Source organism: Bos mutus, chromosome 11, assembly GCF_027580195.1.
Source record: "Bos mutus isolate GX-2022 chromosome 11, NWIPB_WYAK_1.1, whole genome shotgun sequence".
Lineage (NCBI taxonomy): Eukaryota > Metazoa > Chordata > Mammalia > Artiodactyla > Bovidae > Bos > Bos mutus.
The window spans coordinates 34,076,818-34,103,297 of NC_091627.1; the positions used below are offsets into that span (position 1 = coordinate 34,076,818).

The following is a 26,480-nucleotide window of genomic DNA, read 5'->3' on the forward strand; positions in this document are numbered from 1 at the left end:
GAGAACAGGCAGAGGCCCATAAGGTGCCCTGGACCTGCAAGCAGCTTTGCTGGAAAGTGTGAGCCCCACGTGAAAGGGGTCAGGGCTGGGTCTTGCTGAACTGCCTCCAGGACTAGCCCGGGTGCAGACTGAGCCTCTGCTCTGCAGGCTCTGTGCTGGGGCCAGAGGGTGAGAGGACCTAGATCCACATGTCTCCACACAGAGCATGGATTCTCCTGGGGACAGGGAGACACCGTCGCAAACCAGCCTAATCTGAGAGGCAAAGAGCTATACCCAGGGCTGCCAAGGGGCACGGCTGGCCGCTGGGCTTCCTTTGTGCCCAACCGTGCGCTGAGAGCAGCTCAAGTGGCTCCTGTCTGAGTTGCTGACTGGCCTTTGTGGGGAGAGGGCCTCTCCACACCCCTCCCCCATCATCTCAGAGCCAATCTCACTACAGAGATAACTTCTGCCCCGCCCTGAGGGCCACTGTTAAAACTCCCACCAGTGAGGGGACCGAGTGCAGTCAGAAAGAGGTCCGCCGTGTGGAGTGTCCGTGGGCGCCCCCGCCTGGCCAATCCAGGAGGTGTCGCTCCCCACGGCTGCCTGGGCCTGGCCCCTCCCGCCGGGGTCAGCCCCAGGAGAAGCGTCCAGGCCTGAGAGGTGCCAGTCTCCTCGGGCCCCTGGCTTCTGCTCCCACCCAAGTCTGGGTAGAGCCAAGACTGGACAGAACCGCTCTCAGGTGCAGCAGACACCAGGCAGCCTCTCACCTTCCCTCGCCTCAAACCCTGTCTGCTGTGAGACAGGCGGAAGAATGCTCCATGGCACTCCCTGGGGCACCAGGACTTCTTTTCAAAGCCTCGAGATTTCAAGACGTGGGGGCCTTTGAAGGTGCTGTTCTGTTTTTCCAAGACAATGGCGCCCCCTCCTCCCTCTCTTGCTCACTGAGTCATATGTACAAAGGCACACTTGCTAACAGGCGGCTCCATGGTCTGTGTGCTTGACGAGAGAGGGTACTTACCCTCCAGGGCTGGGAGTGGTGAAGGCAGGTGTAGCAAGGCAGTTAATTAACCGTGGAGGCTCTGAATCAGGAAGACCGAGGTTCAAGTCCAGGCTTTACATACTCATAGACTATGGGACAGTGGGCAAGTTAACTTCCCTGAGCCTCAGTCTTCCCACCTGTAAAATGGGATGGTGTTGTGTTGAGGATTAAATTACATCTAAGCACGGGAGGACCTGGTTTTATTGCCTAGGGGAACTCACCCTCTGCTTCCTTCCTTCCAGGTTCTCAGATCGATGACCATGTTCCAAAGCGAGCCTCGGCTCGGATCCTCGCTCCCCCCGGAGGCAGGTCAAGCGGCATTTGGTAAAGACACTGCCCAGCCCCTAAGTGAAGATGCTCCGACGCCACCAGCCCCACGCCCTCCGGCCGCAGTTGCAGGGGTGGGGCGGGAGAGGCCGCGCTGGGCAGCTCACCACCTGAGGGGCCCCGGGACCCAGGGGCCCTCCCCATGTCTGACACGTGATTCACTGTGCTTCGAGCCAACCCTAACAGGCACTTTGAGATGTGTTCCTCCTGCTGCAGTCCTTTCCTGCCTCGGCCCCAGCGGGCTTCCCTGGGGCCCAGGAAGCCCATACTATGCACAGAGCCCACTTGCATAGAGCCTGGCCCTGCCCCTCCCTCGCACCCGCCCCCTGCTGGCCTTGGGCAACCCCCGCCCTTAGTGCCCTGCCCCTGGCTAACCCGCCAGTTGTCCAGAGCACTTTAGCAGATGTGTTTTAAAAGAAAAGGACCCCCTCCCCGATCCCCTTCGGCCCCTGGGTCTTTTTCCCCAAGTCAGACAGGTGTCCGTATCCCAGCCGTGCCCCAGGACCTCCTGTTTCTCCCGATTCAACTCCTGCCCCTGTTTGGGAGTGGCTGGGACACGCTGCGCCCTTTGCTGGCTGCCTCATCCCCGAATCCCGGCAGTCCCAGGCCCAGAAGGGCTGGCCGGGTGGGCGTGAGGCTGGTGCCAGGCGCGTGTATATGATTTCGTTTTGCACGTTTGGTTTGCGCAGTGGTTTGGTTTGACTTGTTTGTGCATCCTGTGAAAACTGACGGTGCTTTGTGTCACTAGCATAGCATAGAAACAGGAATAGATGTGGACCTTAAGAGATGCTGCATCGACACCAACCAGACAGCCTAGGGCACTGAGAACAGGGGCCAGAGGGGCATACTGGACTCTCGGGGCCCTTCCTCTGCCTATCTGGAGTCTTCCGGTGCCCCCTCCCCTCCTGGTTTCCTGCATCCTGAGAGGGTGCCGGGAATGCTGGCCCTAGAGACCTTCAGGAAGCAAGGTGGCCTTTCCCATGTGTGGTCCTGGTCACTCCCAGCACTAGCCACCCCCAACACACACACACCCAATTGCCTGTAGGTATCCCCCTGCTGGACAGAGGCCCAGTTGCTCCTCCTGTGTGATTGGCAAGAGGCCTCATGCCTGCTGGGGAAGAGGTGGGAGGGGCATGATAGGGGGAGCAGGCTGGCTGTATGCCAGGTAGGAGGCCAGGCCAGTAGGACCTGGCTATAGCCAACAGTGCTACACAGGGTCTGCGGTCTCCTGTGGTCAGCACCTCGCCCTCACCTGCTTGTGGTCTCCATCTCCTCTCAGCTGGGCCTCCCCTGCCTCCAAAACTCTAGGAGGTTTCCATGGAAACACTAGAGGCTGCCCTTGCTAAGCCTTGTTCCCCCTGGGGAGTGACGTCACATCGCACCTGGGCTGACACGCGGCTCCTGGACTCTTGGGCCAGTGGTCATACCCTGCACATTTCTGCAGTGCTTTTCATGTTTTCAAAGCTCTTTCACATATGAGCTCTCAGTTGCTCCTCACAACCACAAAGCGTGAATTATTCTCCCCATTTCTCAGATGTGGCCCAGAAAGCTCAGGCCCTCTGACTCCAGAAAGGTCCAGACTGCCCTTTTTAGAACTTGGTTGTCTACCCCAGCTGTGGACGGAAGGAGTGGAGTGACATCTCTTGCAGATCCCCCGCTGAGAGTTTAACTAGCTAGATGACTTACTCCCCAGTAGGCATTCTGCTTTGTTTTGCACAGGTAGATAGATTTTTCTTGTAAACAAACTAATGCATATTCACTATTTGAGCCAGAACTAGTTACTAGCTGGAGGCTTGCCATGTGGTTTGAGCTGCCTCCTCATCCTCACCCCTCCCTTCACGCTCCCCTTCCTCACTTAGGGGCTGAGAGGACCCAGAAGGTAACCCAGGAAGCAGAGGCAGCAAAGGCACTCATGGAGAGTGGTAGCTATGGGGACAGTCAGTAGGGATCTAAGCCTGGGAAACCGTGACACTGATCCCTTGGTACAATGCACATCATCTTTATCCCTTTCAGCCCTTGCTGGGTCATGGGCCTTGGGCAGATGCCAAAGAGCCAAGCAGTGGTGGTAGCCAGCGGGCAGAGCATCCCTGCTTGGGCCAGGAAAGCTTTACCTTCTCTGAGTGCCTCCGCCCGAGAGATGCGTGGTCCGTGGCTCTGGGAGACCACCTGTTGGTGTGGTCCGTCGAAGGCCTTCCACTTCATTCACCCCCGACCCTTACATAGACCCACCCTTGCCCAGGAGCATCTAGATGAGAATCAGAAGGAGGTTCAAGGAACCGAATGAAAGGTCAGCCCTGTCACCCATTCCCTGCCCCTGTGCTGAGCTCCAGCCAGCCCCATCACCAGCCCCACCGGCTCCTGGTTGGAATGAAAAGGGTCTCTGGTTGCACTGAATGCAGCTCTCAAACTTGGTCTTGTACTTGCTGAATAAATACTGTTGTTCTTGCCTTAGCTGCTCTCTAGGTTTGTGGGGTTAAGTTACCAGAAAATTGTGCTACCGTGTGTGCGTGTGTATGTGTGCGTGTGTGTAGTGCTAGGAGTCCACAGTAGGTCTTGGTCAAGCCAATGCCGAGATGAGGGCTTTTCCAATACTGACCCAGAAACCACAGAAACCACTCGGAAACCCAAACCCCTTCCAGCTACCCAGGCGGTGAGCACAGCCTGGGGTCGGGATGGAGCCTCGAACACCCCAGCACCCAAGTGACTTCCTCACTCCTCTGTAAACGTCATGGTGCTAAGATTGTGTCAACCCCAGGACGGCACATGGTCTTGTGCTTTGGCCACCCGATTGAGGCAAACACAAAACAGCCCGACTCATTGTGTTCTGGTGCAGGTTTGTATTAAACTATAGCTACTTCTCGCTTGGTCTCAGTTGTGTTTCTTCAAAGAAGAGGGAGTTTGGTGGGGGGACCTTTTCTTCCATAGTGGCTGGGGTGAGGCTTTAGCCACTAAAAACGGCCAAAAAACTCAGCTTTGGTTCTTCACTTGTGTTGTGTGGCAGGTGGCAGTTCACTGGGAGGCCTGAACAGAGTTTGAAGATTAAAAAAATGCTGAATGCTTCCCTGGTGGTCCAGTGGTTAAGACTGTGCATGTCAGCTGCAAGAGTCACAGGTTTGATCCCTGGTCAGGGAAGTTCCACATGCCTTGCGGTCTGGTCAAAAAAAAAAAGTGTTGAGAGACAGGAGCCTCGGTGACCCAACAGCTAATAGTCGGTCCTTTCTCCTGGTGGGAACAAAACCAAGTTTTTTGGTGCCAAATTTCTAAGACAAGGTTGGGGTGAATTATCTGAAACAGGAATAGTTAGAGGAAGACATTAGATACAAAAAGAGGGCGGGAGATGGGGTTGGACTAGGCTTTTCCCACCCACCATTGGTCGCTTATTTTCTTGGCTACCATTTTGGAACACCATAGCCTACTCTCCACGTTGGAACCCTTGGCTGTTGGAACCATGGACTCACAAAATCACATTTCAAAGGACTATTCAAGGCCAATGTATCTTTGAGGAGTTCTCAGGCTGCTCTCCGGCTCCACTGAGAGCCCACTGTGCCTTCAAACCCTTCCATCTGCATCAAGGCTAACTCGGGCAGAGATTGGGGGGGTTACTGATCAAACGCTTTCACACTAAAGAGTGAGTGAAATTATTGCTACCAATACCATGGGGTCATGGGTGCGTGCTAAGTCACTTCTTCAGTCATGCCTGACTCATTGCGACCCTATGGGCTGTAGCCCGCCAGGCTCCTCTGACCATGGGAGTCTCCAGGCAAGAATACTGGAGTGGGTTGCCATGCCCTCCTCCAGGGGACCTTCCCAACCCAGGGATCAAACCCATGTCTCAAATCTCCTGCATTGGCAGGTGGGTTCTTTACCACTAGCGCCACCTGGGAAGCCCACTATGGGGTTGCTTGTACTTATTTCTTAGCCTCCAAAATGAAGCCTTAATGAGGGAATTTTAGGTAGAATGGGGAAACAGTTGTCTGCAGGGGAACTTTCACAGCTTTCCTGCAAATAAGGTAGCCCATGACCTAAAGAAACACCCAGAGCACTACAGTTAATAATGAAGTGATCTGTGCGTAAAAGTTCTACTGGGGCTTCTAAGCCAGATGGAAACACCATTGTCTGATTTGTGAAGGAAGCTGAGTTGCTGGGATGGTTCTAAGCCAAAACGTCTGTTTCCTCATACCATGGGAGCACACCAGAACGTGATTAAATGCCAAAAATCCCTTGTGTAAGTGAATGAAAAATGGCATGGCCGCTCATTTGGCAGACCATGTGCATGGTATCAGGTAGTTCATAGAGGAAAAAAATAAAACAAGACACCAGGAAGACACTGGTCTCCTTTGTATGCAGTTGTGGAAAAACAAAAGACCACAGATTCAGACTTTAAAATAAGTCTTGATCCTTTATAAGAATCTGCACTTGAAACCTGAACCAGCCAGCAGTCAAGCAACAGTCACCCTCAAATTCTTAACTCCAAGTACAGATTGACTTTTAGATACAGGTACACCTAACACTAAGCACTGCCTTGCAGTTAGTGAAGGAGGAAGTCTCATGACACCCGAGGCAAAGAAGAAACCTCACAATACACCAGGAGTGTAACCTCATTGTCCTAAGTTAATAAAAGGTTATTTGATAGCTGCTAATAACACGTTTGAAAGGGTTCTTAGTGTTTTTCCAGTGAAACATTAAAGGATCTAACATGTGTTGATACTTGATACATCTTACAAAGATGGAAGCTGAGTTCTTCACTTGCTTGCCTTCATATATTTACAAACCACACATTTATACCTAGGGGATCTTGTCCAGGGTTTGCCCAAACAATTCTGTTTTAAGTCTGTTGCCCCCAGAATAATTCTTAACAGCGCCCTCTTTCACTTTCAAATATGTCTTGGTTTGGACAATAAATTGTATGGTCACCTTACATATACCTATACATTAGGCTATTAAAATGCTTGTCATGAGTCAAATGTTTTTCCATCACCGAAAGATGGGGGATAGGGCAAGGAAAATGGGTCCTTTTTCATGAGTGAGGACCAGGGTTTCCTATGACAAGCCCTGAGGCTCCACACAGCCTTGGAGACCTCATGAGACCTCAGTGGCTGTGGCTATAGCAGAGGGTGAAGCCTTGGGGGCACCTTCCTAAGCTTTTCAGTTTAGCTTATAGACTTTATTATTCTATTAAAGGCTGTAAGCCTACCAAATTTTATCATTTACTTTTAAGGGGGCTTTGATTCAATTCATAAACTTAAATACTTTACAATATTTCAAACTACATTTAAAATTCTACTTCCTTTCTAAGTACCTTTCCCAAGTATTAAATGATTATTACCAATTTAATATACTGATAAATATAGTGAGCTTAGAGGTTTATTAGATATTTCTCTGCCAAGCATAAACATAGTAAGATTTCAACATAACTCCTAAGTCTTAAGTTACACATTTCAAGTTAGTTCTGGGGCGCTCACTCTAATAAGCCAAAATTTCTCTTACAAGTACATAAACTACCAAATATGTGCAGATCCGCTCTTTTATTTTAATTGAAGTACAGTTGATTTACAATGCTGTTTAAGTTTCAGGTGCACAGCACAGTGATGTGTGAGCGTCCAGATCTCATCAAGACATTTCTAATGAATGGAACTAATGCTTCAGGAGCTAGCAGGAGAAAGGCACTAGCTGCACACAAAGAATTGGACATCAAATGTCCGTCACCTGGTTTGTCAACAAAATGCTAGAAGATGGACGATCATGGAGTATGTTTTCTAACTTTTGAGGGAAAATAATTTCCAACCTAGAATTCTGCACACAGTCAATCTGTCAACCAAGTATCTGTGAAAAGTCATTTTCAGTTCAGTTGCTCAGTCATGTCTGACTCTTTGCAACCCCATGGACTGTAGCACGCCAGGCTTCCCTGCCCATCACCAACTCCCAGAGTTTACTCAAACTCATGTCCATTGAGTTGGTGATACCATCCAACCATCTCATCCTCTGTCATCCCTTTCTCCTCCTGCCTTCAATCTTTCCCAGCATCAGGGTCTGCTCAAATGAGTCAGCTCTTCATATCAGGTGGCCAAAATATTGGAGTTTCAGCTTCAACATCAGTCCTTCCAATGAATAACCAGGACTGATCTCCTTTAGGATGGGCTGGTTGAATCTCCTGGCAGTCCAAGGGACTCTCAGGAATCTTCAACACCACAGTTCAAAAGCATCAATTCTTTGGTGCTCAGCTTTCTTTATAGTCCAACCCTCACATCCATACATGATTACTGGAAAAACCATAGCCTTGACTAGACAGACCTTTGTTGGCAAAGTAATGTCTCTGCTTTTTAATATGCTGTCTAGGTTGGTCATAACCTTCCTTCCAAGGAGTAAGTGTCTTTTTATTTCATGGCTGCAGTCACCATCTGCAGTGATTTTGGAGCCCCAAAAAATAAAGTCTGCCACTGTTTCCACTGTTTCTCCATCTATTTGTCATGAAGTGATGGGACCAGATGCCGTGATCTTAGTTTTCTGAATGTTGAGCTTTAGGCCAACTTTTTCACTCTCCTCTTTCACTTTCATCAAGAGGCTCTTTAGTTCTTCAGCTTCTGCCATAAGGGTGGTGTCATCTGCATATCTGAAACTATTGATATTTCTCCCAGCAATCTTGATTCCAAATTGTGCTTCATCCAGCCCAGCATTTCTCATGATGTACTCTGCATGTAAGTTAAATAAGGACGGTGACGATATACAGCCTTGACGTATTCCTTTTCCTATTTGGAACCAGTCTGTTGTTCCAGTTCTAACTGTTGCTTCCTGACCTGCATACAGATTTCTCAAGAGGCAGGTCAGGTGGTCTGGTATTCCCATCTCTTTCAGAATTTTCCACAGCTTATTGTGATCCACACAGTCAAAGGCTTTGGCATAGTCGATAAAGCAAAAATAGATGTTTTTCTGGAACTCTCTTGCTTTTTTGATGATCCAGCGGATGTTGGCAATTTGATCTCTGGTTCCTCTGCCTTTTCTAAAACCAGCTTGAACATCTGGAAGTTCACGGTTCACGTATTGCTGAAGCCTGGCTTGGAGAATTTTGAGCATTACTTTGCTAGTGTGTGAGATGAGTGCAACTGTGCAGTAGTTTGAGCATTCTTTGGCATTGCCTTTCTTAGACATTTTCAGACATGCAAGATTGAAAATTTTGACTTTCTTTGTACCCCTTTTTCGGGAATCTATTTGAGGGTGCGTCCCAACATACTAAACTGCAGTTAAAAAAAAAAAAACCAGAAAGACATGGGATAAAGGGAGTAGGAGATTCAGCATAAGTAAGAGGATCAGGAATGGTGTAGAGGGAAACCTCTGGAAGACAGCTGGGCAGCAGCCTGGAGGACAGCTGGACCTGAGGACGCAGTCCTGAATAAATCCTGACCAGGAAGCTAGAAAAGCCACTGGGGAGACTTCCCTGGTGGTCCAGTGGCTCAGGCTACATGCTCCCAGGGCAGGAAGCCCAGGGTTTTATGACTGGCCAGGGAACTATATCTCACATGCCACAACCAAGATCCAGTGCAGCCCAACAAAATAAATATTTTTTTAAAAAGAAAAGCCAGTTAGTCCTTTATTTGCTCTTTTGTAATAATATGCTATAAATACTTAGCTGAAAGAGGTTCTTAAAACAACCAGAAATATTGCCTTACTCTTGATAAAAGAGAACTGAAGAAGGAAAGATGATTTGCAAAAATGAATGAATTATGGATTCTCTGAATTTAGGGATTCTTTACACACATCTAATTTAACCTCTGCAGAGATTTCTACCACATCCATGACAGATCGTCTAGCCCAGAAACCAGGACATTTAGTCCAGGGACAGAGACCTACCTTCCCCAGGCATCCTCTCCTAGTCCCCCAGAGCTCTGTTTGTTCAGTATGACTTCCTTAATCGAAACTGAATTCTGTCTCTTGGCAACTCACGCCTTTTACCCCAGCTCTTGCCTCCGGAGGCACAAAGAATGAATAGCTGCCTCATTCATGTACCAGCTCTTTCTCTGTGTGCACTTCAACATGGGCTCCACCCTGCTCACCCACTCATGTTTCCTCTAAGCCGATAGTTCTCCAACTTCAGCTTTGCATCAAAGTCACCTAAATGGGGACTTCCTGGAGGTTCAGAGGCTAAGACTCCATGTTTCCAAAGCAGGAGGCCCAGGTTTGATTCTTGGTGGGGAAATTAGATCCCTCATGCTGCACCTAAGAGTTCGCATGCTGAAACAAAGGTCTAAGATCCCATGTGCCACAATTAAGACCCACCACAGACAGATAAATACTTTTTTAAAACTAATAAAATTTTTAAAAAAGAAAGAATCACCTGGAGGACTTCTTTAAATGCAGGCCACTGGACCCCACCCCCACAGCTTCTGACTCAGTAGGTCTGCTGTGGGGACAAAGAATTTGTCTTATAAGACAAAGACTCCCTTGAGACTGCAAGGAACAACTTGGGAGGCAGAGGGCCCTGGAGAAGTACAGCCCTAAGAAGTGATCTCCTTTGGAGAATGAGTGCCTTCAGTTCCTGGGGGGCCAGAGCAGCAGCCATCCACTGAAAATGCCAGGAAGGTATTTCTTACCCTGCCCCTTACCCTGCCCCTTCCTGCTGTACTAGCCTCCTCTTCTGCGCTGTCTCTGCCTTGTTTGGCCTTTCTCTGCTTCCCAAGGTTCTGGATCCAAGAGATGGCCCCTGGCCACAGTACTACCCATAAAGGCCTCCAGGTGGCGCTCTAAGCTTATCAGTGCCTGCTTCTTTGGTTTACGGTGCCAAGGTTGACCTAACCTAATATGCAGAGAGTCTGTACATCATGCAAAATGCTGGGCTAAATGAATCACAAACTGGAATCAAGATTGCCAGGAAAAATATCAACAACCTCAGATATGCAGATGATACCACTCTAATGGCAGAAAGTGAAGAGGAGCTAAAGAGACTCTTGATGAGGGGGAAAGAGGAGAGTGAAAAAGCTGGCTTAAAACTCAACATTCAAAAAGCTAAGATCATGGCATTTCGTCCCATCACTTCAAGGCAAATAGAAGGGGGGAAAGTACAAGCAGTGACAGATTTTATTTTCTTGGGCTCCAAAATCTGCAGATGGTGACAGCTATGAAATTAAAAGATGTTTGCTCCTTGGAAGGAAAGCTATGACAAAACTAGACAGCATATTAAAAAGTAGAGATATCACTTTGCTGACAAAGGTCTGTGTAGTCAAAGCTGTGGTTTTTCCAGTAGTCAAGTATGGGTGTAAGAGTTGGATTATAAAGAAGGCTGAGCACCGAAGAATTGATACTTTTGAATTGTGGTGCTGGAGAAGACTCTTGAGAGTCCCTTGGACTGCAGGGAGAAAAAAAACAGTCATTCCTGAAGGAAATGAACCCTGAATATTCATTGAAAGGACTGATGCTGAAGCTGAAGCTCCAATACTTAAGCCACCTAATGCAAAGAGCCAACTTATTGGAAAAGACCCTGATGCTGGGAAAGACAGAAGGAGAAAGGAGAAAGGGGCAGAAGAGGATGAGATGGTTAGATAGCATTACCAATTCAATGGACATGAATTTGAGCTCTGGGAGATTATGAAAGGCAGGGGAACCTGGATTGCTGCAGTCTATGGGGTCTCAAAGGGTCGAACAAGACTTAGCAATTGAACAACGAGAGACCTAAGAAAGGCCAATATGTCCACATCACTGTGGCCTCAACCCCAGCCCCCAGAGCAGCCCAGGACTAGGTCAACCTTGAGTGTGAGTGAGGGGCCACAGCAGCCCTTCTGCTACCATGAGAACCCCTGGGGAAGTTGTCCTTTTCAAAACCAATCTCAAGATTTAGGTTAAAGTTGCAAGTTTTAACAAACAAAAATACAGGATGCTCAGTTAAATCTGAAATTAAGATAGCGAATCATTTTTAGAAATTTTGCATATAGATATGTCTCATATAGTGTCTGTGGCATACTTATACTGAAAAATTATTTGTTGTTTGTCTGAAATTCCAGTTTAACTAGGCATCTTATATTCATCTGGCCAGTCTATGTTTACTTTCATGAGTTTTAGATTTTTTATGTAATGCAGGCTTATGGGGTATCTGCCAGGCATGTGTTAGATACAAAAATGAATCAAGTGCAGCTTCTGCATTTAGAGATTAATTTGAGGAAAATATATATTGATAAATAATTATAGTACAGTAGGCTTAGGAACCATGGGATAATAGACATTTGGGTTTTAGTGCTGGCTTTAGTTCAAGCTCTGCTTCTGATGTTCACTAGCTGTGTGATCTTAGGCAAGTTAGTTAACTTCTCTGGGTCTCTATTGTTTATTGTAAAAATGGAAATGATACCAACCTCAGGGGATGACCAGGGCAGTTATAGGAAATGGTACACATCTCATGCCAGGCTATAGTAGCAGCTAAATAAATGTTAATTTCCCCTTTTTAAAAAAGAAATGCTGTGTGTGAGAGAGAGACAAATAAAAGTACCAGCAAAGAGCTTTGCTTGTTTTGGGAAGGTCTTTACAAAGACATTACTTTTCCAACAAAGGTCCATCTAGTCAAGGCTATGGTTTTTCCAGTAGTCATATGTGGATGTGAGAGTTGGACTATAAAGAAATCTGAGAGCAGAAGAATGGATGCTTTTGAACTGTGGTGTTGGAGAAGACTCTTGAGGGTCCCTTGGACTGCAAGGAGATCCAACTAGTCCATCCTAAAGGAGATCAGTCCTGGTTATTCATTGGAAGGACTGATGTTGAAGCTGAAACTCAAATCATTTGGCTACCTGATGGGAAGAGCTGACTCATTTGAAAAGACCTTGATGCTGGGAAAGATTGAGGGCAGGAGGAGAAGGGGATGACAGAGGATGAGATGGTTGGATGGTATCACCAACTCAATGGACATGAGTTTGGGTGGACTCCAGGAGTTGGTGATGGACAGGGAGGCCTGGCGTGCTGCAATTCATGGGGTTGCAAAGAGTCAGACACGACTGAGCGACTGAACTGAACTGAACTGAACTTACAAAGAATATAACACTTCTTTTTTTTTTTTTTTTTTTTGGCTGCGCTGAGTCTTCGTTGCTGCGTGCAGGCTTTCTCTAGCTGCGGTGAACAGGGGCTACTCTCTAGTTACGGTGTATGGACTTCTTATTGCGGTGGCTTCTTTTGTTGCAGAGCAAGGTCTCTAGGGTGTGCGGGCTTCAGTAGATGTGGCACACGGGCTTAGCTGCTCAGAGGCATGTGGAATCCTGCCAGACCAGGGATCAAACTGGTGTCCCCTGTATTGGCAGGCAGATTTTCAACCACTGGACTACCAGGGAAGTCCACACTTCACTTTTTATATAAAAATAATAACAGATATGTTTATTGAATGCCCACAACATGGCAAGCACTGTACCAAGCACCTGATAAACAAGATCCCATCTAATCCTTATGTTAAGTCTCAGAGGTTTTTACTATTATTATCTCTACAGATGAAAAAACTGAGTTAAATAGCTTGCCATAGAGTTAGTGAGTGTTAGATTTAGTATTTCATCAACTCAAGTTCTTGTAGCTTCCAAAGCATGCCCTAATCTCTGTCTAATGCTTCCTTTCCACAACTGGGCCTTTGACATTTGAGGAGGGGATCTCTACAAGGAGAAGCCCGATTTGTGTCCATCGAGCTGCAGAAACAGGGGATGCAGATACAAATGCTGGGGCAGACAAAAGAGTGAGTCCTGGGAGACACATGCAGTTCTATGTTCATTGCAGCACTGTTTATAATAGCCAGGACATGGAAGCAACCTACTAATAAATGTCCATCAACAGAGGAATGGATAAAGAAGATGTAACACATATGTGTGTGTATATATACATATGTATGTATACATATATATACATATGTACATATGTATACACACATATGTGTTACGTCTTCTTTATCCATTCCTCTGTTGCTATATATATATATACACACACACATATTGAATAGGAAATGGCAACCCACCCCACTATTCTTGCCTGGACAATTCCACGGACAGAGAACACTGGCGGGTTATAGTCCAAGGGATTGCAAAGAGTCAGACACAACTGAGTGCACACACACACACACACACAGTATATCACTCAGCCACAGAAAAGAATGAAGTAATGCCATTTGCAGCAACATGGATGGACCTAGAGATTATCGTACTGAGTGAAGTAAGTCGGACGGAGAAAGAGAAATATCATATGATATTGGTTATACGTGGAGCCTAAAATATGACACAAATGAGCTTATCTACAACACAGAAATAGAGTTACAGACATAGACAACGAACTTATTGTAACCAGGGGGTAGTGAGGGAGGGATAAATTGGGAGGTTGGGATTGACATATACACACTACTACATACAAAACGGATAACTAGTAAGGATCTACTGTACAGCATAGGGTCCTCTACTCACTATTCTGTAATGGTCTATATGGGAAAAGAATGGTCTATATGGGAAAAGAGTGGACATATGTATATGTATAACTGATTCACTTTGCTGTACACTTGAAAGTAACACAATGTCGTGAATCAACTACACTCCAATAAAAAAAATTAAGAAAAAAAAACTGTTGGGGCCTGGAGGCCACCTCAAACTCATCCAAGTTAATCCAAGCCTTTATCACCCACCTGATCATCATGGTGGCACAAAAGCAGGGTGACATCTTGCAATCTAAGCCACTGCTCTAAAAGTGGTATTTATTCTGGATACGGTGGGTTATTAATGTTCACAAGAGGTTTGTCTTAAGACCTTTGCAAATTCTAAATTTGTATATTTGACCTTAATGTAACAGGATATAATTGAGGGGGAGAATCAAATGACCTCTTGAACAGAATAAGAGTTTGGTTACTATTGATAGTTACCATTTATTGGGTATTTACTGTGTTTTGAGTACTGCTGGGCATTTTTCATATGTTATCTCATTTAACCATCGTAACTACAAATGAGAAAAACCATGGCCCAAGGTCATATCAAAAAGGAATTATTGGACCCAAGGTTTGTGCAGCTCCAGTAGGGAGAAGGGTTAGATTTGCTCTCTAGATAAGGTCACAAGACCACCTGCTTCAAGTCTCGAGATTAAAATGCATTCCTTAACAAAATTACACATTGCTTCCATGAGCACCTTGTACATTTTAAAGCCATATCAAGGGTTTCCTATATCTGGCCATCAGTCCTATTTGAATGCCCTATTCCTCTTTTGTGTGCTAAGTCACTTCAGTCATGTCTGACTCTTTGCGACCCCATGGACTGTAGCCCACCAGACTCCTCTGTCCCTGGGATTCTCCAGGCAAGAACGCTGGAGTGGGTTGCCATTTCCTTCTTCAGGGGGTCTTCCTGACCCAGAGATCAGAACTGCATCTCTTAACATCTCCTGCATTGGCAGGTGGGTTCTTTACCACTAGAGCAGCCTGGGGAGTGAAAGTGAAAGTGGCTTAGTCGTGTCATACTCTTTGTGACCCCCATGGACTGCATAGTATACCTGGGAAGTATCAGAAGAATAATGAGCACTGTTGGAAACCATGACCAGCATCACCACTCCTCTCTGCCCCTACTTCACAACCAGGGCAGGCCTGCAAGTGCCAATCTAAAATCTAGCTCCCCCACCAGCCAGAGTCGACCCACTCTCTCAGACTCCCTCTACCACCTGGCTTCCCCAGTCACCCTGGTCAAAGCACAAAAGGTCAAGATGTTTTTCACTTGCTTGGCTGTTTTCAGTCCCATGTGAAGTGTTGAGAATACGAAAGTAAATAAGATATGGTCTCTGAGAGTGAGGACCTCCAGCAAGGAGATTTGTGAACGAGCCTGATAACATAAGGTGATGAGGGGCCATGACAAAGAAAGTACCTAGCAGCAAAAAGAACGTATCAGTTGTCTGGACGAGGTCCCTGACAGTGTCACAGAGGAGATGACACTACAGCTGGTCTTGGAGAATGAGTGGGACTTCACAGAATGAAGGGCAAGGGAGATTCCAAGTAGGATGGCCCCCACAACACTGGCTTGGCTGTGAAACCGAACTGCTTTCTTGAACAACTACAAGTCCTTGATCTTTGGGGCTGACATGTATGGTGGGAAGTAATGAGGTTGAGGGCACCAGAGGCGTGGACAATGAAGTGGAAATGGTTAGTAGGGGCCAGATTATAATAGAGCTTATACCATGTGAAAAAGTCTGAACTTTTATCCTTCAAGCCAGTGTTTCTCAAACTTTCCACTACCATACCACCCCATAAGGCAGATTGGAGAGTTCAGGCTTAGAGGTGTCTTGAGTTCAAACTCTCTTTAAACGTCTTATCTTTAAAAGTATGTTATTCCCCTAAGTGGATTGGCTTTGTGCTTGGGGCTATTTTTGTGTATATTGATGATGAAAACATGTGCAATGTAGAATTACAGTGAAACTCTGGTGACTGTGGGTAGTCATTCTTACTGAAAACTGCACTGCTTTCCCACACCATGAACTGGCTGGTCGCCTCTATTTTCGGGATTCTTTGACACTTGGTGGTACTTCATTCTTGCCAGGCATACCTTCTAACTGAGTAGGAAGGAGCCTTGTAAGATCCTTCACAGGCAGTGCATGTGAAGCATGCTTTGCTGCTATAAAAATGAGCATCAGAAAGTGTGTATCATGTTATTTTATTATGTTCTTGCTTTTGGTGTAGAATTCAGCAAATTTTCATCAAAATCTAGCCAGAGCCCTTCACTGCCATGATAGCTGGGGCTTCACCAGTCTGTCTACTGTGATGATTTGTAGACTTCTGGTTGTATTTCTGTATTTATTTTTAAATCTACCGTGTGAATATTTAGTGCTATGTCTCTTTAAGTTTGGATTAGTGTTTCTAAAATGGTGGAGTTACTCTGAATGTTACAAATGGATCAAGGCATTAAAATAAATGAGATCTACCTTTCACCAAACCCAAGTACTGATGCTATTGTAAACAACAGTGTGTATAGTGCCTAACAACTGTGTGAAAATCCTTTTACCATTTTAATCCAGATGTTTAACAAGCCTAATCTCTTACTCTAATAAATATACTATCAAATTCAAAAAATAAATAAATAAAAGTATGTGATTCTTGCATTCTACTTCATTGTATGTCTGTTTTAAAATATTTTAAAATTTTGTCCCAAATCTGTAAATAAAATTTAAGCTTGAGGAAGACATAACTATTCTACAGCTCCTCATTCTGTTTCTTTACAAGACTCCCCCATGCCCAGGAGTTGTTCAGCCAGTTTGAGAAGGGCAGCCATAGGGATTTAAGCAGAGGAGTTATACTGATAAGATTTCTCTTCTAGAAAGAGACTTCCAGCAGTGGTGTTGAGGATGGATCGAAGTGGGAGACACTAGAGGCATAAAGACCAGGTGGAGGCTCTGCAGTAACCCAAGCAAGAGATGGTAAAGGTGATGGAGATTAATAAGGGGAACAGAAATGAGTCATTTTTAAACGAAATCAGGGCTGCCCTTGTGGTTCAGAAGTTAAGACTTCATACTTCCATTGTAGGGGCACAGGTTCGATACCTGGTCAGAAACTAAGATCCCACATGCAGTGCAGTGTATATATATACACATATATGTACCTGTGAAAGTGCTGCACTCAATATGTCAGCAAACTTGGAAAACTCAGCAGTGGCCACAGGACTGGAAAAGGTCAGTTTTCATTCCGATTCCAAAGAAAGGCAATGCCAAAAAATGTTCAAAGTACCACACAATTGCACTCATCTTACACACTAGTAAAGTAATGCTCAAAATTCTCCAAGCCAGGCTTCAACAGTACATGAACCGTGAACTTCAGATGTTCAAGCTGGTTTTAGAAAAGGCAGAGGAACCAGAGATCAAATTGCCAACATCGGCTGGATCATCAAAAAAGCAAGAGAGTTCCAGAAAAACCTCTATTTCTGCTTTATTGACTATGCCAAAGTCTTTGACGGTGTGGATCACAATAAACTGTGGAAAATTCTGAAAGAGATGGGAATACCAGACCACCTGACCTGCCTCTTGAGAAACCTATATGCAGGTCAGGAAGCAACAGTTAGAACTGGACATGGAACAACAGACTGGTTCCAAATAGGAAAAGGAGTACGTCAAGGCTGTATATTGTCACCCTGCTTATTTACCTTATATGCATAGTACATCATGAGAAATGTTGGGCTGGATGAAGCACATGCTGGAATCAAGATTGCTGGGAGAAATATCAATAACTTCAGATATGCAGATGACACCACCCTTATGGCAGAAAGTGAGGAAGAACTAAAGAGCCTCTTGATGAAAGTGAAAGAGGAGAGTGAAAAAGTTGGCCTAAAGCTCAACATTCAGAAAACTAAGATCATGGCATCCAGTCCCATCACTTCATGGCAAACAGATGGGCAAACAGTGGAAACAGTGGCTGACTTTACTTTTCTGGGCTCCAAAATCACTGCAGATGGTGATTGCAGCCATGAAATTAAAAGACACTTACTCCTTGAAAGAAAAGTTATGACTAACCTAGACAGCATATTAAAAAGCAGAGACATTACTTTGCCAACAAAGGTCCGTCTAGTCAAGGCTATGGTTTTTCCAGTAATCATGTATGGATGTGAGAGTTGGACTCTAAAGAAAGCTGAGCGCAGAAGAATGGATGCTTTTGAACCGTGGTGTTAGAGAAGACTCTTGAGGGTCCCTTGGACTGCAAGGAGATCCAACTAGTCCATCCTAAAGGAGATCAGTCCTTGTTATTCATTGGAAGGACTGATGTTGAAGCTGAAACTCAAATCCTTTGGCCACCTGATGGGAAGAGCTGACTCATTTGAACAGACCCTGATGCTGGGATAGATTGAGGGCAGGAGGAGAAGGGGATGACAGAGGATGAGATGGTTGGATGGTATCACCAACTCAATGGACATGAGTTTGGGTAAACTCCGGGAGTTGGTGATGGACAGGGAGGCCTGGCGTGCTGTGATTCATGGGGTTGCAAGAGTCGGACACGACTGAGTGACTGAACTGAACTGAACTGATATATACATATATATAATAGAATTAATAGTATTGGAAAATGGTCCTGGTGTAGGGAGTCAGGGAGAAGATGTGGGTTAAGACCACCCTCAGGTTTTTCTTGGATAGTGATGTCATTAACAATAATAGGGAATATATGAAAGTTGGGTTTTTGAGGGAGGGAGGGTAAATAAGAGTAACTTAAGCCCACTGAGTTTGAGATGCCTGTGGGACACAGGGTTGGAGGTGTCTAGGGCTGCTGTCTATGGGGTCACACAGAGTCGGACACGACTGAAGCGACTTAGCAGCAGCAGCAGCAGCAGAAGGCAATTACATATACAGTTCTCACAGCTGGAAGGGCTGATGGGGATGGAGATACAAATTCAGAAGTCACGGGAATAGCTGAAGCCACTCAGGAAGTATGTATAGAGGAAGGAGAAAAGGAAATGAGATGGGAATTACAAGGATGGTTAAGGGCAGATTTAGGGAGCAAGGAAGAATGGAAAAAGAAAAGAAATGTCAAAAAGTCAAGAGGACTCATGACGCCCTGGTGAATGGCCAATTCCAGGGCTGAGGGAGGGAGAGTACAAGATGAGCCTGGAACATCTTGTGCCCGAAAGCAAGGGAATGTTCAAAGAATGCTGGGGACAAATCCAAAGCATACAGGAGCCAACTTGCAGTTTCTTCCATTAGACAAATCTGTGATAAATTCAACATCAAAACACATAAGAAGGAAGGATTGTAATCCACAGGGGGAAACAAGTCCCTGTCAACGCTGATATAAATAAATAAATGGGAGTGGATCTGAGCCCTAAACCAGAAACTGGCAACGTGTGTCCACTGGATTTCAGGATAGCTAGGGATGAGTAACGCTGTGTGTGCAGTCTGTTTTTCTGCTTTTTGAAATGATAATGTCCATAGCAATTATCCTATGTCTGTGCCACTAGTGTATGCTGGGGACATTAAGGCAAATGATGTTTCTCTTTACTTCACAGGTTTTCAAATCAAGGGGACTGGTACTCAAGGAGTGGTACCAAGAACTGGACCTGAAGAGCCATACCCACACTGAACCCTGAGTTAGATGATGAGATCCTAGACTTCAAGTTGGTGCTGTCATGGAATGAGACGAGGCAAGCGATGAGTGTATTTTGCATTGAGCGGGGTGTTAATTCTTGTCATCAGATGGTAGGGTGTGGCAGATTGCATTTTCCAAAGATGATTCAACAATATCTCTCATCCGCATGCTCTTATCATGTGACTTGAACATGGCTTCCATTGAGAGGCAGGGTTTATGTTCCCTTTCTTTATTATTAGATAGATATGGTAGAAGTGATGTCTGAGGCTAGGTTATAAAAAGGGATGCAGCTTTTCTCTCACTATAATATTCACCCACGAAACCTACAGCTACCAAATATGTAATGAGAAAGCTAGCTCCGAGACAGTATGGGGAGGGTTGTCTAGCCAGTCCCCCAAGTTCCAGCCGCCATCTGGACTGTAACCACATGAGAAACCCTGAGCCAGAACCACCCAACTGAGCCCTTCCTGAATTCCCACCCCACACAGAGATAACGAAATGGTTGTTGTTTTAAACTGCTAAATTAAAGTGATCTGTTTTTCAGCAATGGATAACTGGCACATGGTAAAAATGTGGAGAATCTGGGTGAAGGGTATGCAGAAATTGTAGAATGGTCCTTTATCCCATGTGTGATGAATGGGTGGGGTTACTAGAATCACAGTCTCTTCTCAGGATTACTCAGGACCATCTGTACCACCCAAGTCCACACCTACAACCATAGAGATGAGCTGGAACTTCAGAATGGAGAAACAAACTGAGTCTGAAAATTTCCACTTTGTCTTTGTGGTACCCAGACACCCCATAGATACAGCTAGGAATGGCTTCAAGTCTGCAATTCTGTGGCTAGGAAAAAGTTTTCTCTTTCTAGAACATTTTCCTGTCCTAATGCCCTGATTTGTCCTGGGAATTACCCTCTACAAGAAACCCTCTCCTTTCTGAGAATTGCCTTGGATGGGCGGAGACAGTCTTGACTCACCATAGGTTGTGTCTCTCTCTTTTACTACTCACTTTGTTTGTAGTCAGCTGCCTTCTCCTTCTCCCCTGAGAAAATGGACTTAGTCAGAGTGCTTTGACACCCATAGTCCTGGGGTAGAATCTCTGGGAATTATACAGGGAGACTCAGAAAAGAATGCTTGCCTATGAATTCTTACTTCTGAGTCATTCGAAGAGAATGCAGCATGTCAACAAGCCCAGCAGAATCCAGTGATGTTCACCAAGAGTGCTCAATTTCAGCAGGGTTAGGAATGGCAGAATAGTAAGGCATGAAGAGCTTGCACTGATTATAGAGGGTAATGAGAGTACATTGAGAAGGTCAGTACCATGTGAGAAAAGTTATTTAGTGGAAACAATAGGGAGAGTGTAGAAGGGAGACTACCTACAGGTGAGAAGGCAGGAAATAGAGAATGCCAGAGTTTCAATTAATAGATGACTAGAGTTTTGGTGCAAAGATGGAGAGCGAAGGGAGTGAGATAGCAGTGTAACAGTAGCAGTAGAACTTAAAGATTAAATATGTGTAGGACTTCCCTGGTGGTCCAGTGGTGAAGATTCCACCCTTTCACTGGAGGGGGCATGGGTTTGAGTCCTAGTTAGGTAAGTTCTGCATGCCACACGGTGTGGCCAAAAAAAAAGACTAAATATATGTAAAGATAAGGAAAATGTTGATGGAGACTCTGAGGCAGTTAGGTCAGAGAAAGTAAGAAAATATATTTTTTTTAAGTTTTATAATCTTTTGATTCCTTTCACCCATTTATTTGGGGTCAAAGAAAATCTTTGAAGAAACTTTGAAGAAAACCTTTGTCTTCACTTGATCCAATTCCATAAACACTTACTGTTTGTTTCACATTCAGCGCTAGATGCTGAGGGAGCAGGTGAATAAGACAGAACTCCTGCCCACAAGGGGCACATAGTCTGATTGAAGAGACACACGCAAATGAAGGTCAACACTATAAGATGTGTGTCATAAAAGGAGGCATGTACAAAATAGGCACAGAGGTGACCTTAAGATATCCATGGGAGTCAGGGCTGAGGGAGGGAGACCCAGAAATAATCTGCACAAAGAGAACCAAGCTTAGGAAATCACAAACTGGTGAGCATAGGGAGCCTGGGGCAGAGCACTGGAGGACAAGGATAGTAGGTGTGGACAGGAAGAAGGATCTAGAAGAACTGGAGAGATCCACAAAAACTGACCTAGAACAGGGAATTCAGGAACACCAATGAATATGTCAAAGAGGGAGCTAGTTATGAGGGGGTAGAATCTAAGCCAGCTAGTAGGCAAGCAGGAGTTGTTTTTACAAATGCATTGGTAGAGAGACAATAAGCTTGGTTTAAAAAAAAAAAAAAATTGTGTGTATAGACGATTTTGTTAGCTCCATTTGGGGGTAAAAGTGTTGATTTTCTTCTGGTAAGAGACGGAAAGGAATGTTTAACACAAGTAAAGGAAAATTGAATTTTAATATTAGAGTAACACACTGCTATTGAAAAGCATAAACCAAGAGAGGAAAGAAAACCCAGCCTTAGCACTCTCGTGTCGCTGAAAAATAAATATTCTCTTTCTCCTTTGCAGTAGCCGTGAGACAGATCCGTCATCGGGCTACTATGGAATCAGGTTTAAGTGCTTGTTCCTTCTGTCCTCAGTTAAGGCGGAGGAATTGTTACCCTGTTGCTAAGGGAAAAGGAAGGGGCTGTTCCCAGTTGCCATGGTGACAAGGTGAGCGCGTTCCCTCGATACCGCCGTAAATTTATGAGACGGTGGCCTCTCCTTGTTACTGTGGCAACTTAGAAGGACTGTTCTCGTCGCCCCCCACCCCCCACCCCATCTCCCGTCGCCGTTGCTAAGACAAGGTGAAGGTACGGGCGCTCCTTCCCTCGCCAACCAGTTACCTTGGAGACGGCGGGTGCCCTGGCCCCGCCCCTCTCGGACTGACAGCGGCGGCCGCATCGCGCCTGCGCAGTGCTCTCTTCCCCCGCAGTCTCTGTGCGTTGAAGCCGGAGACCGCGGCGGCCTCTACTAGGACCCTCCGCCCCGGAGCCGCCGGCCGGAGCCGCAGCCTCAGCCGCAGCGCTCCCCTCCCCACCGCCTGCCCCCCTCCCCCGCCGCCTCTGCCGGAGCCACCTCGCGCACTGTGAGTCCGGGCCGAGGCGACCGACGCCGTGGGGCTGAGTCAGCGGGAGGCCCGGGCCCGGGCTGGGGGAGGGGAACCGAGCTGCCCCCTTGGCCTCCCCAACCGCGCCCCCGCGTCCCCCAACCGCATCTCCCCCACGCCCGCGCCTCCCTTCCTCCATCCCCCTCTCCCGGGCTCCCCGCGGCCTCGGCGGTCAGGCCTGCCTTTTCTCCCTCCAGATCCACCTGGGGGGTTCTTCCCCGCGACATGCGGCGCTACCGCACCTCCGCTCTGGACAGATTTCCCCCCCACCAAAAAAAAACTGCCTCCCGTTCGCCCTTGTCCCTTCTCCTTACTCTTCTTGGGCCTGACATCTCCGGCCTCCCCGGTTTTCCCCAGTGATATGCCAGAAAAAGAGTGACAAGGGAGAGAGCGAGGGCAGACTTGGGGGAGGGGGGGACGTTGTGCCTGCCCAAACCTTGGGGCCTCAGGCTTCCTACCCACACGCTCCTGCCCCGGCTGGCGTGGGGAGGCAGGTCTGGACAGTTCTCACTGGCTGCTGAGAGCGTGTGGGGCTTTACGGCCCCATCACCGTGATCAGCTACTGTTCAGTGAACACCCGCCGGTGCGCGGTGGCTTTCTAGTGGGCTGAGCTCTGGCTTTGGCGGGCGCGGTGGAGAGGGACTGGAGGGAGGGGGGAGAAAGGTTGCGTTTGGGAGCTGAAGTTCCTGCGCTTCCAGTGTGGCGTTGTGAATAAGCATCTTGCAGTACTCTTTAAAATGCGTTCCCCCACTTCACCGGCCCCCACGCCCCCGCAGTACAACCTGGTGTAATAATGGGAGGTTTGGAAACAGGCCTGATATCCATAGCAAGTGCTTAACTGTTTGTATGTTGAAGGGTTGTGGCAGGACTTGATCTTTGATACCTATAACTTCCAAGGGGTAACCAACTGGGTGAGCGTGAGTTTTCAGGTAACATGCAGAGTCGACAAGGAGGAACAGAACTGAGGTTTCTCGCTGGTATAGGTCTGAGGCTTGCACCCGCTGCTTGCTGCAGCTGTGAGTCTCTCTGGGGGCTGTCACCTGATAGGGGTTCTAGCATATGTGAACAATTCCCCAGGGTTATGTTTGCTGCCCATCCACCTGCCCATCGTGCATTCCCTGATCTTGGAACAGAGGAGGAGCCCAAATTGTTTTCTTTTTCCCGGAGAAATAAGGCTGAAGTCAGAGTTGGTGCCCATAGCCAAAAGCTCTTAAACAACGTGCCTCAACTCGAAGGCTCCTAACTACTTACTGTGTGTACCTCATTGCCAACTTCCTTTGATTCTTTTTTTTTTTTTTTTTTTGGCTTTAGATTTTAGTGTACTGTCAGAAACTATGTGTAAATATCAGCCAGTTAAATTGTAGAAGCAGCTCAGGTTTTATTGACTTCAGGCTCAAAAAGAGTAGATGGTTCGGTTTTAAAAAATCATGCCGAAGGACACACAGATTTGGAGTTTCTGGCTTGCAAACAGTGAGGAATAACAATTTAGCTCCTTGACTTTGCTCAATCATGGCCTATTGGCAGCCTCCTCAGAGCCACTCCCTACCCCCATGCCCATCAGATTAGTTTACAGTAGCAAGGACGGCTGTCGCCCTAGTTTTAAACATAGAGATGAAGTTCAGGAAGACTACTGCCCCCATGTAGCAGTGCAGTTTCTTCTGTTTCAAATGCCAGTCTGGGGTTTGCCGGGATGCACCTGCCTGTGGGCTGATGGGAACCATGGGGCCTGAGCGTTACATTCCTTCTGTGTGGTCCTCTCTCTGTCGCATAGCTCACCGAAATACCCAGGCAGGGCCGGAGCAGACAGCTGTGCTGGAGAGCTGCTCCTCCTGGGTTGAGTGTATTTTGGGAATCAGTGATATTTACTGGGGTGGAGGGTGGTGAACTAAGAAGCAAGAAAATGTGTCAAGGCTAGATAGATCAGGAGGGTGTGAGTAAAATGTTCCCTTTGCAGTTTGCCATGGGATAGGACATTTTCAGAGCATCCCAGTGGTTTTTATATGGGTTAATTTGCCTTTGAAATCCATACCAGCATTTTATGAGATAATGATGGAATGCCTTTTAAACTGCTGCTGTTGGGAAACTAATACCTGTGTCTTATATGTTGCTTATTCAGTTGTCACTGAGTGTAATTGTTAGGATCAAGGAGAGGAACATGATTTGAACCAAATTAGACCTGCGTCTATGTGATCTGTGTTGTAGTTTTACAGCACTACATTTCCTTGATTCTAAGACACACCAGCAGTTTACCAGCAGCTTTTAGGTAAATTCATTTAACACTACCAGATCAAAATGTATATGTTGAATTTAAGGCACATCCTAATTTCAGGAACATTAAAATATCTGGGAAGTGGCAAGACTTGAAGGAGGGATTTGCATGTCTTAGAACTGAGAATGGTATTTATAATATTCCTGGGTACGTGATCATCCTGAGAACACAAGCATTGTGAGGAAGGATTTCCTTAAGTCCTTTCTGTAAGCCCACCTACTTTTTGGAGTTATGTGTGTAAGATGATTGACTGGAGTTAGGCATGACAGTTAGCTGTTGAACAGAAGAAAGTTACTGTGTAGGAATCTAATGCAAGGCCTTCATATAGTACCCTCCAGAAGCTGAGCCAACTAGCTGGCAGCAAACATCTTATGAGCTATACCTGAAATAGCCAAGTAACATCTCTCAGGAGCTGAACAGAAAGCGTAATTTTTCTGAGCCAGAATCACCTGATTTGTTTACCGACACATTTGTAAAGATCCTAAGAAACATGTCCTTCTCCCATAGGACATTAGAAGTAGAGAGGACTTCAGATGATTCAGTATTCTCATTTCCAGATTTTGACATGGGACACCAAGAGTTAGTGACTTGCCTGAGGTCACCCAACTAATGTAGAAAGTATGTGAAAACACTTTGTCAACTGTATACAGCGTGCAAATTAACATTAGTAGTTACTAGTGGCTGAGTCAGGATTAACACCCAGATTGCCAGTCTAGGGCTATTCTTCAATGCCGTGTTACCTCATCCCTCATTTTTAATTTTCCAGAGGGTTTTAATAAAAGTAATTTAGTAGTCTGTAATTAGCCCTGTTGACAAGGGCTTGTTTTATTGTCTGAGACGTTGCAGAGCCAGGTGAAATTGAGTGTCACACTGTTTAATTAAATATTTATTCTTGCCACCTTGAAAATAATCATTTTCCCTCATGCATTTCCACTTCAAGAAAGTTTTTCCTTCCTTAAATTTGAATCATTTAACATAAAGCAAATGCAAAGGTGGGTATCTGAAGTCATCTCAGCTTCTTATCCATGAGGCTACTGCTGTCTTCCAGGAAACAAGGTGGAGAGGGCTGAAAGGGGGCAGAGAGGAGGCACAAACTGGATTATCTTCCAGCTCCCAGAATGTAACCTTCTGCGGTTCCCGGAAGCCATAGAAATTTCTAGTCCCTGGCTTCCCTAGTGGCTCAGTGGTAAAAAAAAAACCCACCTCCCAATACAGGAGATTCTGGTTCAATCCCTGGGTCTGGAATATCCTCCAGAGAAGGAAATGGCAACCCACTCCAGTATTCTTGCCTGGAAAATCCCATGCACAGAGGAGCCTGGAAGGCTACAGTCCATGAGGTCAGAAAGACTTAGACATGACTTAGTGATTAAACAACACCATTCTTGAGAAAGGGAGATGGTCTGGCCTCTGGAAGCAGACAAACCTGAGTTCAAGTCCCAGTCCCACCACTTCCTGGCCGCGTGGCCTTGGGTGACTTACGGAACCTGAGTGCCAGTGTTCTCATCTGCAAGCCTGAAATGATAACCATCTGTTTTACAGGGTGGTTGTGAGGATTAAATGAAAGGAAGTATGTAGAGTACCTGCTTAGTAAAGGATAGCAACCATCTGTTTATATTACTAAAGTATAAAATAAAAAATAATGGTTTCAAAATTTTATCAGGACCCAAATCCATCTTGGACCCTCAATTGAGCAACCCCCCA

General features: G+C 46.1%; 2 protein-coding genes across 3 annotated transcripts in view; both read left to right on the forward strand.

The window, feature by feature from the left end:
- DPYSL5 (dihydropyrimidinase like 5) overlaps positions 1 to 4,170 on the forward strand; it is an 89,294-nt gene extending 85,124 nt beyond the window's left edge. Inside the window, exon 13 of the mRNA XM_005895707.2 lies at positions 1,261 to 4,170. Within this exon, the coding sequence (XP_005895769.1) occupies positions 1,261 to 1,346 (86 nt within the window). The 3' untranslated portion in view covers positions 1,347 to 4,170. The remainder of the gene's footprint in view (positions 1 to 1,260) is intronic.
- An 18,161-nt stretch (positions 4,171 to 22,331) lies between these two features.
- The window catches only part of MAPRE3 (microtubule associated protein RP/EB family member 3), a 54,638-nt gene continuing 50,489 nt past the window's right edge, over positions 22,332 to 26,480 (forward strand). Inside the window, exon 1 of one of the 2 annotated variants that reach the window (XM_070379255.1) lies at positions 22,332 to 22,489. The gene's annotated coding sequence lies outside the window, so the exon portion shown is untranslated. The remainder of the gene's footprint in view (positions 22,490 to 26,480) is intronic. The other variant, XM_070379254.1, reaches the window with a different exon arrangement.